This window comes from Platichthys flesus, chromosome 2 (genome assembly GCF_949316205.1).
Source record: "Platichthys flesus chromosome 2, fPlaFle2.1, whole genome shotgun sequence".
Lineage (NCBI taxonomy): Eukaryota > Metazoa > Chordata > Actinopteri > Pleuronectiformes > Pleuronectidae > Platichthys > Platichthys flesus.
This window is the reverse complement of record NC_084946.1, coordinates 8,670,521-8,686,705: the sequence shown is the minus strand read 5'-3', so window position 1 is coordinate 8,686,705 and position 16,185 is coordinate 8,670,521. Positions and strand designations below refer to the sequence as shown.

The 16,185-nt window shown below is 42.4% G+C and overlaps 1 protein-coding gene across 1 annotated transcript; it reads left to right on the top strand.

Annotated features, from left to right (window-relative positions):
- Nucleotides 1-2,991: 2,991 nt before the first annotated feature.
- On the top strand, nucleotides 2,992-8,806 carry LOC133961534 (inositol hexakisphosphate kinase 2-like). Its single transcript, XM_062396676.1, has 5 exons — nucleotides 2,992-3,814; nucleotides 4,916-5,150; nucleotides 5,731-5,915; nucleotides 6,335-6,510; nucleotides 6,958-8,806. The coding sequence occupies exons 1-5, from the start codon at nucleotides 3,571-3,573 to the stop codon at nucleotides 7,612-7,614; spliced, it is 1,497 nt and encodes a 498-aa protein (XP_062252660.1). The 5' UTR covers nucleotides 2,992-3,570; the 3' UTR covers nucleotides 7,615-8,806.
- Nucleotides 8,807-16,185: the final 7,379 nt, after the last annotated feature.

The window sequence follows — 16,185 nt, the reverse complement described above, 5'->3', positions numbered from 1 at the left end:
CTGCTGCCATTCTTTCATAATGTTTCCTTTGATTATTGTTTTTGCTGCTTGCTAATTGAAATGTTAATGACTTCTTCATGATGTATGCTTGCCTATAGCCAATAAATCCACCCCTGCGTTGCCCTTTATTACTCTGTGTGCCGGTATCCATATAAAACTAGTGACAATATTAATATTTTGAAGTCTATACAGAGTCTCAAATATCTCAGTAAATAAATCTGGCCTACTGTTAGATGATAATTACTTTAAAGGGATAATTCATCTCACTCATTATCTACTCACCAGCATGCAGATTGTGGGGTGGGTGAAGTGTTTGAGTTCACAATACAATTTTTGGGTTTCAACTGAAGGATATGAAAACAACTTCTAAAGTTCAAGAACAACAGAACAAAAATCAGCAAGTGCCTCTATACTGCTCCTGTGGTGAAATTCAAATGGAATGGAGGAAAACATATGAGTTCTCAGAAGTTCTTGCAAGACAAGATCAGCAAGTTACTGCTGCAGTAACTGCAGTTATCGAGTTCATATTTGACATTTTGAGAGTACCTCTTGTATAACTTCATTCCATGTGAGCTGAGCATTGTACCACACACCCAAAAACCAGAAGACTTACACGTCCTTTTCTAGAGAAACATGAATGTTTTTCAAATGAGAACTTAAAGCCCCATGAATATGACAATTTTACCACATTACAGTTTTTCTCCATTGCTTTGGCTCATTTCACGAAAACAGAAATGACATTCTCAAAACAACACGTGCAAACCTCCAAACCACTGGGCACTTGTTCACAACAGATTGGAATATCTCATTCCTTTAATCAAATTGCAATTGTATTAGCACATCCTTGCAATGACAAGTACAATTTCCAACAGCTTGCACAAATTTCAAATGATTTAGCCCACCTTTGCAAACGGTTAGGTACAATTGCCTTCAGTTAGCCCAATTACCAATTGAATATATATTGTTTGTCAAAACTGACTGTCGCTTCTCAGTCAAGTGGTCGTTCTCTGCAGAACATGTTGGCATAATTTCATTGTGTACATCATCACCTGCACAATAGTTCACTCCACTGTCAAAATCGTGAAGGCACATAATACCATGAAAAACATCATGGTATATACTGTAATAAGTATATCTTTGATCATCGGCTTAATTTTCAGATGCAACTAGAACTTTAGTAATCAAGGTTGAGTTTCACACATCTGATCACCAATCACACAGTAAGTTTACAGTTTTTCTCAATTGCTTTGGCTCATTTCACGAAACAGAAATGACATTCTCAGAGCTCTAAGTGCAATTGGCAAAATAGCCCATATGGTTCAGCACAACTACATGATCACCTTCAAAAGGTCTTATCTCACTATACCAAATTTTAGTTTTGATGTGCTTATTGTTTGACAGTATATTGTGCTGTACACATTTTCTGTTACTGTAACCATGGTGTATGGCAATTACTGTAACAATTCCCATGGCAGTATGAGTTCAATAAACATATTTTATGTGAAACCTTGAATAAATCTTTTTTCTGTTTGATACTCATAATATTCTGGAAAGAAAACATCCACTGTAACCATTCAGTGACCATTCAAGGACTGAGCCAAGATTGAAATGTGCACATGAGGGATATTTCTATGGTCCACTGCCATACTGACAAAACATCTAAACATTTTGACCTGTAGTGTTTAAACAATGCCAAAGGGACTTTTCATTTTGGGGGCACTGACTATTTGTATGAGAAAAGGATTTAGTTTTGACTGATAAGTTGTCTGTTTTGGGAGAGATATGACCTTTTGCAGGTGTTATATGGAGATTTGCCTAACCATCTATGTTATTTTGAGAGATGAGCCACAGCAATCGAGAAGGAAATTTTCATTTTGGGGGCACTGACTATTTATATGAGAAAATGATTTGGTTAGGAAACTTGAGTTAACTGTTTTGGGTGAGATATGACCTTTTGAAGGTGATCTATGTAGTTGTGCTGAACCATATGGGCTATTTTGCCAATTGCACTTAGAGCTCTGAGAATGTCATTTCTGGTTCGTGAAATGAGCCAAAGCAATGGAGAAAAACTGTAATTGCCCCTTGTATTTTTCCCATATTATACTTAATATCCATTCCCCTTACCCACAAGGCTCCATCATCATTATTAATATTAATCATTAATCATAATGGAAAAAAATATTGGACCAATGACCCTACCCTGGGGATTACCACTCCTATTACTTCTTCTGGTGGATGGCCACCACTGCAAGGTGCATTACCAACATCCACTGGATCTGCCTCTTCTTCCTCATTGACGATTCGGTAGAATCAAAAGCTTTTTAAAGGTTTCTCAGATACTGTTGGAATGGGTTGCCCTGTGATGTAGAACCTATGATCTACCTTTGAAGTGATCTTTATCTGTACATTGATGTTGGTTTCGACCCACCAAGCTTCAGCTCTAGCTAAACATTAGAGGCCCTTCTCTGCTCTGTGGATACTATCACAAAGATGGGTCCATTTTGCCACTAACAGAACATTATTTCAGATTTATTAAGAAGGTTTAAACATTAAAGGGTATTGTGTTTATTTCCAGAATTTAGGAAACAAGTGTTTTTTTGGCAGCTTGAGGAAATTCTTAGGCCGTTATTCAATAGTCTTGAACAAAAATAGCCTACATGCATTTTGCACAGCTTTAATGTTGCTGTCATTAATCACAGGCTGCCGAAAACGGTAGACTGTTCAGGCCAAGTCATCATTGTGTTTAGATTTGACTTGTGTGTTTGCATCTACAGGCTTTAATGCAAGTGTTTCTATTGTCATAAGAGCAGACTAAATATGGGGAATGCAGTTGTGTCGTTGCAGACATAGACAGGAATGGTCACAACTAACCCCCCCCCCCCAACACTATGAAGACACAGTGCTGCTCAGGTTGTTAAAACTCTGCTGTCACACAGACAGAAAAACAGCTGAGTTCCGGTTCATGCTTCCTCCTTGTTTTGAAGCCCCTCTGCTCTCCCCCAGGCTCCCCCCTCCCACCAATATATCTATGCTCCCACCACCGTCTTTGTTTGCTTGCTCCTTTCTCTCGAGGTGTTACCATCATAGACCGCGGTTACCACCCAACAACCTGCTTTGCGGGCTCCTGATTGGTGGACTTCCTGTAACGGGGCGGCGCGACGTCAGGCTCTTGAGGGCTTCACTAGTTGCGTGCCAGCTCTCAGCTGGCAGTAGAGCATTGTGTGTGCAGCCGAGGAGTGAGCAGGACCTGCCTCTGTTTGCTCTATCTGCTGCTGCTGCTCTAGTCCTGACCTCGTATGGGTCTCTCCCTTTCCCCCCCCTTTGTTTTCATCCAACAGAACCACAGCACAGGCAGAGCAGATCTCCACAGCAACGGCCTGTGATACATCCGCGGGGGAGCAGCTCCCAACATCTCGCGACCTTAAGCAAGATAACTGGACTCGTTTTCTGCGGACATGCAGAAGACGAGCAAGTATGTGCGTGACCATACTACATAGGGCCCCGAGCGCATTGTGTGTGCGAGCCGGAGGAGGCTCATGCCCGCGGTAGTGCGGTCAGGGCCAGCGGAGGATGAGCCCGGCCGTGGAGGATCAGGCCCAGGAGGAAAAGGAAAAGCAGCCGACCCAGCAGCAGCAGCAGCAGCTCTACATGGAGAAAGGGGTGATGCTCGAGCCCTTCATACACCAGGTGGGGGGGCATTCTTGCGTCCTGAGCTTCGGGAAGCAGACCATCTGCAAGCCCCTCATCCCCCGAGAGCATCAGTTCTACAAGAGCCTGCCTGCAGAAATCAGGGAGTTTACCCCCCAGTACAGAGGTAATGACAAACATTCGTTTCCATTTCTCCTGTTAGCGGTGTTGTGTTTCTCTTCCTTTGTGTACATATGTGCATGTCAGTGGGAAAGGCCGTTGTAGACTTGCTTTGCACTTTTTGTAGGTTGTTTGTAAATTTAGCAAACAGAGCTCCCTACTCCTGCTCGGCTGCTTTTGCCCGGTTCCTTCATGTACCAAACTGTTCCACAGGAGGGTGCTGCAGCTGCGAGTGGACCTTCTACAAACAGACATCCTGCTTGTGGTGTCCTGTTTGTAGAAGCCTGCACTAGCACAGGAGCTCAACAGTTTTCTTTTCTGGTGCACAGTCAGCAGGATGAGAAGAATATCCAGGAATCCAAAATACGACCATGGGATAACATTAAAAGTCATATCTTCTCTTTCCCATGCTGAGCCAATGGATTTTTTTGCGGCACCAGGGCTTTTATTTCCATGTCAGCATTTTTCACCTCTGTATCTGTATTTCCATGTACTTTCTCACTTCTCCTCTCCTTCAGCAGTATTATGTGACACTGTAATGGAGATTGTGTCTGTTTATGATACAAACAAGTGGGGGACATGTGATAATATAAATATTCTATTGGAGTTTCTTTACTTTGATGTGGAGGATTCAGGAACCCTTGTTTTCCTGATTATTAATTTTTACTGTTCACATTAACAGAACTTTTTTCTGTTTGTGTGGCCGATGCTTTGTGATTCCTATTTGATATATACAAATATATATGTATTTGTATGAGGCATATTGATTGGTTACAGCCTTAGTCAGAATTATGACTTTTATAATTTGTCATTCTTGTGCCATTTGTGTTTGGGCTTGTAATTATTCTAACTTACTGTATGCTTCTTAGCATTAAACCTGCTTATGAGAGCAATATCTGTGTCCCTGAGTATTTTACATTTGACCAACTCTTCCTCTTTTTTACATCTTTCATTCTGTCCTTTCCCGTGTTGCTTTGAGCGCTCAGTATCTCGGCCCTACCTCTCTTGTCACTCAATACTTGCACCTGTATTGTTCTTTAACTTTTTCATTCTCTTCACTGATCCATGACACAGATTTCTAACCGTTATCTCTCCATCTCTATCTCAGGTGTGGTGTCGGTGAGCTTCGAGGAGGATGTTGAAGGGAACCTTTGCCTGTTCGCCTACCCCCTCCTGAGCGACCCAGCAGGAGAACTGGAGAACAAGGACTGGTCGACCGACTGCAAGCACAAGAGCCAGCTGATCAAGTGGGGCAATATGGTGAAGTCCTCACTGCTCATGGACAGCGAAAATTACACTAAAGATGACCGCAGCCACCACGCACACAAAGACGAGGACAAGAGGTGAGAACGAAGGGAAAATGCAGATGCAGCACACTCAGGGATTTGTAATAAAGTAGAGGAACTAGTCGCTAACAACAAGCAGGATGAAAGTGAGTCACTTTCTTGCTGATATTCTGAAACTAGCATCTGAAGATCGTGCAATGGTCACTGCCGAACTGTTACACAACCATGATATTGTTAAAGCTATTGACATTTTGTAAAGATGTTGTCTGTAGCTCCACAGCAATTGACTGATGATGCACAGTTACTTACACACATAACCTCAGGCAAAACAGGCTCTGAATGCAGTTAGAGGCTCATCCATAGCCCTGTTAGCCTCAGGGAGGTTCACAGCCTCAGGGTTGCATAACTGCATTCTTAAGGAAGATGAGGTTTGAGGACAGAGGATGATGGTGAAGGAAAGTCTCTATTGCACTGGGCTGCCCTTCAAATTTAATATAACAGTCTGGTTTTGTGTTGTACTGCCCACATACACATTGTAACCAAGTACGCAAACACTGGCAGATTCAGCCCCCCCCCCCCCCCCTTTCTGCTTTGTATGTAAAACTAACAAGGATCTCTCTCTCCCTCTGACGCGCAGTGTTCAGAAGCTGCAGGAGGATGTGGACCTGGCATGGCTGCCGCAGGCCGAGGTTCTCCACTCCAGTCAGGAGCAGTCTCACAGAAACGCTGTCCCGCAGCCCAAACACAACCCCTGGAGTCTCAGGTGTCACCAGCAGCACCTAAAGAGGATGAAGGAGAACGCCAAGCACCGCACCCAGCACAGTATCCTTCACTGATAACTACGCTGCTGTGGTTTCTCTTTTTATTCTTTACTTTCAGATTTTAAGAATCCCAGTTGAAAGAGTGAGGAGTCATTATGCAGTGGCTTTGGTCGAAATACATGGCAACGAAACACCTTAAAACCTGCATACGTACTTAAAATATGTAGGTGGTAATTAGTTGTACCTTAAGCCAGTTTACTGGAGATGTCAAGCTCTTTGTCCTGTAGGATACTTGATCTCTGTGATTTGCATCCACAGATTTGATAATAGCATATATGCAAGTGTAATGGATCAGGGGAAACACTTAAATTGGTATCGATTTTTTTAATCCGAGTTATTTATTTTAAATTGTGTAAGATATTATTGTAGAAGAGTGGCCTTTGGTTTTTTGACTGTTTCCTCCTTGACTCAGCTTCCCAGAATTCATCCTGCTAGAGAACCTGACATGGAAGCACAGAATGCCGTGCGTGTTGGACCTGAAGATGGGCACGCGGCAGCATGGAGACGATGCCTCGGATGAGAAGAAGGAGTTGCAGATTCGCAAGTGCCAGCAGAGCACTTCAGCCTCAATAGGAGTCCGTCTATGTGGCATGCAGGTGGGCTTCAAACCAAGAGTGGTCTCTGGGTTCATGGTACTGCCTTAAACAAAAAGATTTACCGTGTGAAAGTGTTAGTTTATTTAGATGAAATCACCTAAACCACTCTCATATCTGTTGGTCGGATTTAAGCCTCCAGGCAGCATAGCATAGCTCGGCACAAACACCTTAAAAATGTGTTTTTAAATCCAGATGACCATGTGTTCTATAAAGAAGTAGCCAGAAACAATGATCTGAAAATAGTTAAGATGAGTCTGTCAACCATCTTTGAATATGACATATTCAAATCAAACCCATTTTATATATACTATTAATACTCACAGAATTACAGAATTCTAAAGATTAAGGATGAGTGCCAGGAAAACAGCCAAGTTCAGGCAGTACTTTACAATTTAGTTTATAATTTTTTTGTTTTCTAACTTCATCATCTTTCTCCATCTTTTTCAGGTGTACCAGTCCGACACAGGCCAGCTGATTTTCATGAACAAGTACCACGGCCGTAAGCTGCCCCTGCCTGGCTTCAAAGAGGCTCTGTTCCAGTTCTTCCACAGCGGACAGCGTCTGCAACACGAGCTCCTCTCCCCGGTGCTGCACAGGCTCAGGGAGATGCAAGCGGTCCTGGAAGCCTGCGAATCCTACCGCTTCTACTCCAGTTCTCTGCTCATTATCTACGATGGCGCGCCCCACCGTAAACACACACGCCGGCGCTCTAAGGTTCAACACTCTGATGGAGAAGATGATAATGAGGAAAATGAGGAGGGGGAGGCTGAACCCGAATTGGATGAGTTGGAGGAGGAGGAGGAGGAGAGCGAAGTAGCAGGTGCGCTTGGTTTCCCTTACGGCCCCTCGACGTCTAGTGACATCAGCAGCAGGTGCTCAAGCAGCAGCAGTGGGAGCTCGGATGTCAGCCTGGCCCACTCCGACCCCCTCAGCCCCGTCGTGGATGTGAAGATGATAGACTTTGCCCACACCACCTGCAGACATTTCCCGGAGGATAGCGTGGTGCACAAGGGCCAGGACAGCGGCTACATCTTCGGTCTCCAGAACCTGATCACCATCATATCTGAGCTGGAGAACGACAGCACAGATCAGAGCCAGGCATGACACACAAATTCAGAAACAGAGGGACAAGTACACCAAAATGTGGAAGAACCGGACCTTTACTTAAAGTCTCTGTCTGTCTGCTGCCATCTCTGATCCCAGAGCTGCAGGATCCAGACGATTATTGTTATTATGTAAATGTGATGGTTACACAACTGTTCCTGGTCTCTGTCTCCCCTTCTCCTTCCCCTCTCTTCTCTCCTCTCTTCCCAATTGGTTGTCTGCTCATCCTAACTGGTCGAGCCAGATGGCCGCCCACATTGAGTCTGGTTCTGCTAGAGGTTTCTTTCAGTTAGAGAGTTTGAGTTTTTTCTCTCCACTGTTGCCAAAGTACTTGCTCATTGAGCGAACTGTCGGTTTTCCCTATAATTTTTAAGGTCTCAACCTTAATATGTTAAGTGCCTTGAGATAACGGGTAGTTTGATCATGTTATGATTTGGAGCGGATAAATATTTTAATTGAATTGACTACAGAGGTGGAGAGAGATTCCTCCTCTCCTTGTTGTAGCTGTCCTTCGAAGTGACCCCTTTCCCGTCGGCGCTTGTTGACGTTCCTGTCGTGCGTGTTGATCTTTGGGAAATGACACATACCTGTGTGTAAGTTAGAGCAGGCGTCTATATGACTGAGACAATGATTTAACCATTGTACTCGTTCTGTTTTAACCCTGTCACTGTTAGGAGAATAGAGTTGGCAGTTTGAAGTCTGAGACAGAAGAAATGTTTTTGTTATGTCTTATTCCAAAGGTTTCAGCGTTTTGCACACACAAACCTGCACATAAACACATGCTGCTGAATGTGTGTTTGTTTGGAACAAGACAGGGCTATCTGAGAGAGCAGGAGTTGTATGTGTACTAGGACAGTCGATGGGAAGAAAGGTAGTGAGCTCACACTCTTTCTTCTCGTTTGCCTGTTCATTTTGCCATCCTTCCTCCCTGTTCATCTTCACTCAAAGATAATATATTCATATAGTGATCAGAGACAGAGGATATAGTTATTTATCTATTCACCATGTTTCATAAAATAAACTAAATTTAGAAAAAGAATGTGGATGGAGTGTACTACATTCCATATTATTAATGTTATAATAATGATATTGATTGATATTGTTATTTGACATGTTTGATACATCTATCTTGTATATGTCTGTTTTCCACAGGCTGTTGGAGGAGAACATTAAAGCCTTTGCTTTGTGCTAACATCGGTGTCTGTTATATTTGGAGTTGCTCCTGGACAAGCTCGCCGGGTTAAACAGAGACCCCACAGGTTTCCTGTTTACATAAAAATTCAAATGTTGCAGTAATCAAATTTCAGGCAAATATCCAGGAGGTGAGGTTGTCTCATCATTGTCTCCATGTATGGTCTCTTTCTGGGAAGCATTGAGCACAAGTGTATCATGAAAGATGGATTCATGTCTGATACCTCGGAAAGTATGATGGGACTGCAGCTCAGAATGAGCCCGGTCCCGTCACCTGCTGTGCAGCAAAGTAACTGGAGCACAAGCCAAGCCTGTGGTGACACCCTGTAATCCTGTGGAGTGCAGCCAAGACACGGCCCCCCCCAAACACACTGTATCTTTAGATCTTTCTCCCTCAGTCTAGAAGAATTTATTATGTTAAAATAGAGATGGCTGGGAGTGGGGGTGGGGGGTGTTGTGTCAGGGGGTGTGTGAGCCAGTCCTGGTCATCTCTAACCAGTCTGAGGCCGACACAGACTGCCCGAGAGAAGGTGGAGATGTGTGCACTATGAGCAGCAGTAGAACTCATTCTTGGAGAATAGCTATAAAGCAGAAACAGGCTTGTGTCAACAGAGTACACAAGCTGCTAACACTTCAGTGTGTCCCCTCAGCAGAATGTACTGACTGACAGGCACATCTCTCTGACACACAGATGAGCAATCACTCCAATACATGAAAAAGAAAGTTAGTTTTTTTTAAGCCACTCTCTATTAAGATGATACCTACATGTGTATTGAATATTTCTGAAACTTCTGACACATATTGGTCAGAGTACATCACGTCATGACAACCATGTGCTTGTTTCAGTTAATGCTTAAAATAGCGACCTCTTCAATTTGTCAGGCTCGCTGGGATTGGACGTGAATAGCTCGTCCCATGAGGTCCAGCATACCCAGATCCATGCTCCCTATGACTAATAGCTGTGTTTTAATTAAGTTAAAGAGTTCAAAAAAACAAACTGGAAATATTTTGTATGTTTTTGTAAGTGGACAGTGTGTATCATGATGTATCTGAATTATCTTGAGATAGTAAATTACCAAATAATAAGAGTTTTCCTGTGGCTGGTCTTATATTTCGGGTCTGGGTTTATCCAATGCTTTTTACATACTGTGTGTTGTCAGTCTAGGAGCTGCAGTGGCTCATTTAGTTATCCCATGGTGCTTCAGGACAGAACAATGAAAGGTCATTGTCTTTACTGTAAACCAGTGAAGGGACAGACAGTGCAATCTTTAAGAGTCTAGGTCAGGGCAGGGTTAGTGTGAGGGGTTTATGAGCACTGTATTTACTCAACAGTTTGAGACCCCAGTATTTGCCGTGTTGCATAGACTGTCAGAGAACAGATGCAGAGCTACAGTCCGTCCAGAAGAAGGACATGCATGTGATGTTTTTCTGTGCTGTGTGATTATAGAGAGATAGATGAATAGATGGGAGGAGGGATGGATAAGATAAGCTCTTCCAGCTCCACTCTACTGGGAAGGGGGGCTAGTCTACATTGCATAACAGCCTCAGGGTCAGTTCGCTGCTCTCAGCCATCAAAATGATCCAATTCTTTCATCGCACTGTGTGCATATATGTACTGTGTGTATACATATACTGTGTATGTATATTCATCACATGCATACTGTAGTTTCACTAGTAAGCTATACCTTGGTCCATACATACCACTCAGTGACAGGTGTGTGCATGTGAGTCCTGGAAGCCCATTGCTTTGTGAAGGACGCCACTGCAAGTGGAGCAGTTGCATAACGGCGGTTAAAATCACTATGGCAACAGCAGCCTTCGCCGGGAATGAAATGGTGTCAAAGCTTTTCGCGCCACCAGATCCACACACCCGCTCACAGTCTCATTAATGCAATCTGTCACTACTCAGCTCGCTCATCAAAGCTGCTCAAACATCCCATCAACATCCAGTCAGTCCATGTAGTACACTATACATGCTGGTATAAGGACATATACTAGTGCACACACCTGAGACCCGATAAACACATTACCTTACAGTTCAAAAGTCATTACTGACTAGTTTAATGTCATTTACATATTTGTCCCCAAACGCTTATTACTTTTCATCTCATTGTTTCCTCAAAAGCTCGCTCATTATCTGCCGCAGATTGAGGATTACTGAAGACGTGAAGAGTTACACTGCTGAAAGCCAGTCAACCTGTCTCCTCTGTGGAGGACGGACCAGATCAAATGTGTTTCCGTACCTAAGGTCCAGGTTCCTCTCGGCTCAGAGGTCGTGCCTTAGACTGGTTCTCAAATTCAGGCATGATGTGACACACAAACATCAGGAAAAACCCCAGTTGACATTTCTATTTCTATATCTCTGTGTTAGTGAGTTTGTGTGTGTCTGTCTAGTTTTGTGTGTTTCATATCCTACATATCCTTGGGTGTATTTTTTCCTTTTCCCACGCTGTGATTTTTTTTAAAAATAAATCCTGATAGAACATTATTTTGAGCTTAATTCCTCTTGCATAAACTCTCTCTCTCTCTCTGGCATACACACGCACAACACACGGCCTGGGATATCACAAAGAGATTATCTATTTTTCTTTGGGGGTCGTTTGTTCGTGTACACAACAAGTGTGTGTGTGTGTGGTCTGCAGGCTAACTCCCACATGTGATCCCCAGCATCATGTCTCTCTGCGTCCTCTCATTGCCATCTGAGAATTGCTCCATTGTCTGTCACACATTGAAGCGTGCGAAGCATGCAGTGGATTCTGCTGTCACCTCCGGCTGTGAAAGCAGAATGGGAATTGAAACCAGCCAGTGACGTTGTGGCCTGGGAAGGTATGCTAGTGCTATCCAGTTTTCACTATTTATAGGAGGCCAATCAGTGAGCTTTAATTTAAGGTCAACCCAAATGGCTTTAAAAAACTTTTTTGTGTATTATTTCTGAAATTATGGTTTATTTTGCAGGTGTGATCTGCCTATAAATCCAATTTCATTTGGATTCATCAGACCAAAAGTTACCCCACCAAGTTTTTTATTACCTTATATAAGGTAAGAAAATGTCAGTATAGGTGTCAAAATAGACATGAGAAAAATGTTGTACACATCATTAATGTAAAATTCAGGTAGATTGGCACCAACATAAAGACACAAAGCGAATGCTGCGTGAGTCAGGAACATGGCCAAGCCTGTTTCGACAAGTACTGAATTGAGTTTACATGATGATGACAAGCTCCGTGAAGACAGTTACATAAACAGGTCAGTAATGAAGAGATGGAGAGCAGAAAGACAGACTGAACATTTTGTTCAGAAAACTAACTGTAGAAAATGCTTCTGTAAATCTTGAAGGTTATGCTGGAGTGAGTGTGTGGGGGTGTGTGTGTGTGTGTGTGTGTGTGTGTGTGTGTGTGTGTGAGTGTGTGTGTGTGTGTGTGTGTGTGTGTGTGTGTGTGTGTGTGTGTGTGTGTGTGTGTGTGTGTGTGTGTGTGTGTGTGTGTGTGTGGATTAGGCAGCTGAGCTTTAATACGAGAACGGTGTAATGAGAAGACGAAGCTACAGTAGGAACATATATGCTGCTGATAAGTCCGTATTATTCAGTGACAGCTGCGTTTGAACTTGCATTTAAATGATCCCTGTCACATACTTTCAATTAAAATACAGTGAAAGTAGTGAGTAAGGTTATTCTGTCAAAATGCTAAAATAAAGGTATAGAATTAACGTTGCAAATTCAAACATGAACTATAAACATCAATATGTTTAAAAAGGTCTTATAGAATGTAAATTAAACATTTTTATAATAATACTCATGGACTCATGACCCTTCCTGTGATGTGTAAAATATTAGAGCATGATTTAACCAATGATTATTTATCAGACGAGGACATGCACTAACCCATTTCTGATCTTAACCATTTAATTCATAACATCTCCCCACTTACTTAATTGATAGCATATATGTTAATACTATAGCTGCTAAGCAGAGACAACCAAACTGTTTAAAGAACGTCAAATGACCACACGGTGCGGCTGGCAGAGAAATGGACAGCAAAGGCAGGAAAGGAAAAGTCAAATAAGAGCCAAGACGTAATCATTGTTGCATAACGGTGGCAGTGACGCTCTCTGCCGGGGATCGGCCAGGACCTGGCCCGAGGCTCCAGTCGTCCTCAAGCCAGTCCACTCTGTCAAACCCATTTATGCTGACCACTTAATTACTATAATGAAGCCTCCGAAGCACAGATTAGCACTGAACACGCTCTTTATTCAAGCTCATCCACGAGGGTCAAATGAAGGAAGACTTCCTGCCCCCTCAAATCCGTCTCTGGGTGTCACAGTGACTCCCGTTACACTGCCAGGCCTTGGTTGGATTAGCTTTGGGATTTCAGCGGTTTGGACTTTATGCTGTAAAATAGATAAATACTGTGAATACGTAAAACCACTGTGTAAAACTGTTTAGTCACAGGTGGCTGTGTCTACCAAACAGAGTCTCTGCTGTCTGACGTGCTTTCAGTGACTGACAGGCGCCAGACATGGTGTTGTGATGACGAACCCGTTATGAAAGGAAAATCTAATGTAGCCACCAAGCCCTTCAACTGTACTAGGATTCTCTTTACCCTCTGATGTGTCCTTTACCTTCTTATGGACGTGTCCCTGTCCTCAGGAGTGGGTTTACATAAGCCCTTAATGTACATAAATAGTATTTGTGTAACCATGCTCAATGGAAGCTGGGAGTGGGAATTCAGCTCACTCCCAGCTTAGGACAGATGTAACCCACAGAACTCTGATGTGATGGGTTTATGACAGTTTCAGCACTAAGGCTGTCCACTGAGAAATACACTCATCAGGACTCAACAAGGCGGAGAAAGTCTTTATGTACGTGTATGGATATAGCATTAAGATTTATAACCCCCAGGCTGAGTGCTGCTGCTGTGACATAAAACTCTGTGCTGATAAAACTGCCCACAGACCCATGCAACTCACGCACCACTTCACTTTTTACAATTACTCACTTCTAAAAATAAGGAAGAAAATAAAAGGCTGGATTCTTCCGCACCAGAATGCAAATGACCCTACTGACAGTGTGCTGACGTTATCACTGTGTGTGTTCCTGTACAAATATACTGTTCCCACACCGCAGGCCGACTGTATGTCTGCACGACAGTCATACGTGGAGGCAGATGTGTGTGGTTATGTGGAGCTGAAGAGCTGAAGAGCAGGAAGGTGAGCCGTTTGTGTGTCTGCCTGAGTATGTGTGTGTGTTCTTTTTATGTCTTTCTCTGAAAAGACGTGAGAACATAATGGATATAATGATATATGATGTAATTTGTGGCAGCAGCATTATGTGGGGAACAGAGTTTAAGTTATCACATGATGAGGACGTTTTTCCTCGTTGCTTGAATCAAAGAGTGTTTGATTAAAGAGGTTGTGCTGTTGCTTTACATTGAGAATCGAATAACAACTCACTGACATAGTACTGAATAATACTTGCAATCAGCTCATCTCTTTGATTATGCCTGAATTTATAATTTTCAATAAGATCCATGAGTAATCAAGGAAAATATTGTGGAAATAAAACCCTGCGCACCAAGATTTATTGGATCATGCCTCACCCCTACACACATTTTCATAGAAATAGGATGTTTAATTATTCCTGAAAACAAACAAACCCAGACAAAAACATATCCCCCTTGGAAGAGGAGAGAAGGCAACGAGCATCACGTGCATATTATGTAGCATTCAAATATGCTGTTAATAGAGGGCATAAATACAAGTCAAAAATCACGAGCACTTTAAGGTTCATATTGTTTTAATTCAAGTTTTCCTCAACATTTGTAAGATGAATATACTGAAGTTACATGTTCATCATGTCAAGAGTTATAATGCTGCGTGTAACAGAAAAAAGTAGCCATACGTATTTTATGCCATAAATGTGATGAGACATAAAAATCAACAGTGATCAGTAGATCACATTAATATAATAACACTGAAATGCCTTTTTATTTGATTATGAATGTAATATTTGTCTTTTGTCAGTTATGCTATTTTTGATATTAAGCAGCCAATGTAAATGTTCACCTGGTGATGGATCTTAATCATATGCTTGTGCCCTTACGTTGAGATGGTTCATATGGCCTGTTTTTTAGTCAAAAAATATATATAATTATGTATAAATTCAACGGCTTAATGCTGATTACTGGGAATGGATTCGATAATCCAGGATATTTTTTGCCTTGGAGAACTGAACCTTAGGTTTATATCCTCTTACTTTTTAGCCAATGCAAATTCAGTGTTGCCCAGGTGTTTTTCGGCATTGGGTTCCATGTTACAGGCATACACTGAAACGTAGGCGTGTTAAATTGAAGGTTGCAGACAGATATACTGTCCTCCACATAAATACACACGTGCATCTTCACTGCAGTTGGAACACTTATCACACACAGGAGATTTGCATTCATGTGTTATTTGCCTGTGTTTTCTTTTATTAGGGAAATGCCACAGATTATTTGTGTGGCCTGGTGCCCAGGGACGGATAGCACATGTTGTATTAAATCTTAATTATGTCTTTCTCATTATCAGAGCAATTGGATTTCTTGATTTCTAATTCCTGTTTTCATTAAACGATGATGTGGTGAATAAATTCACAATCGTAATTTCTGTTTCAGGATTAAACCCTGCATCAGAAGTTGAACATAAGAGGCCATTGAAAGTGTGGTGGAAAGCAGAGACTGGAGGGGGGCTGTGTGGTATTTGCTTGTCTTCACCTCTGTGTTAGCTCACAGTGCTGCTGTCATTATGTAACCACACAAACAGATATCTCTTTATCTGAGGGCAGATGAGCAGGCTCCTCCTTTACCTCTGTGTGTGTGTGTGTGTGTGTGTGTGTGTGTGTGTGTGTGTGAGTGTGTGTGTCTGTGTTTTCTGCTGAAAAACAAATCAAGTGGTCCACTCATTGTCACTCAGTGGTTTCATTATTAAGAATCAGTGGTTAAGTGTGCCACCAGTCTAAGCACTGTGCAGCCATAGGTGCTCATCACCCCTCAATCCTGAAGACCTATAATGTGAAGGAATGAAATCTCATCATAATACAAACACACCTTGATTCAGCCTCTGGTCAATACTAGTTAATTTCAATTTAATTCCCCTTAACATCCCACCACTGAAGTCACATCATTGACTGACATTGCTTTCAGAGAGACTTAAACAACCCCAACCAAAACCTTGAAACATGGACAATTACTTTTACATTAATCCAAATAATGTGACAAAGTGTAAATATCATGCGTTATACTGGGACCACACACACGCAAGCACACAGAGGCATGGCTAAATACACCGGAGCAACACTGCGCTCTACTGGTGAGTATGGAGACAAGATTGATTCATTGTGACTTCAAC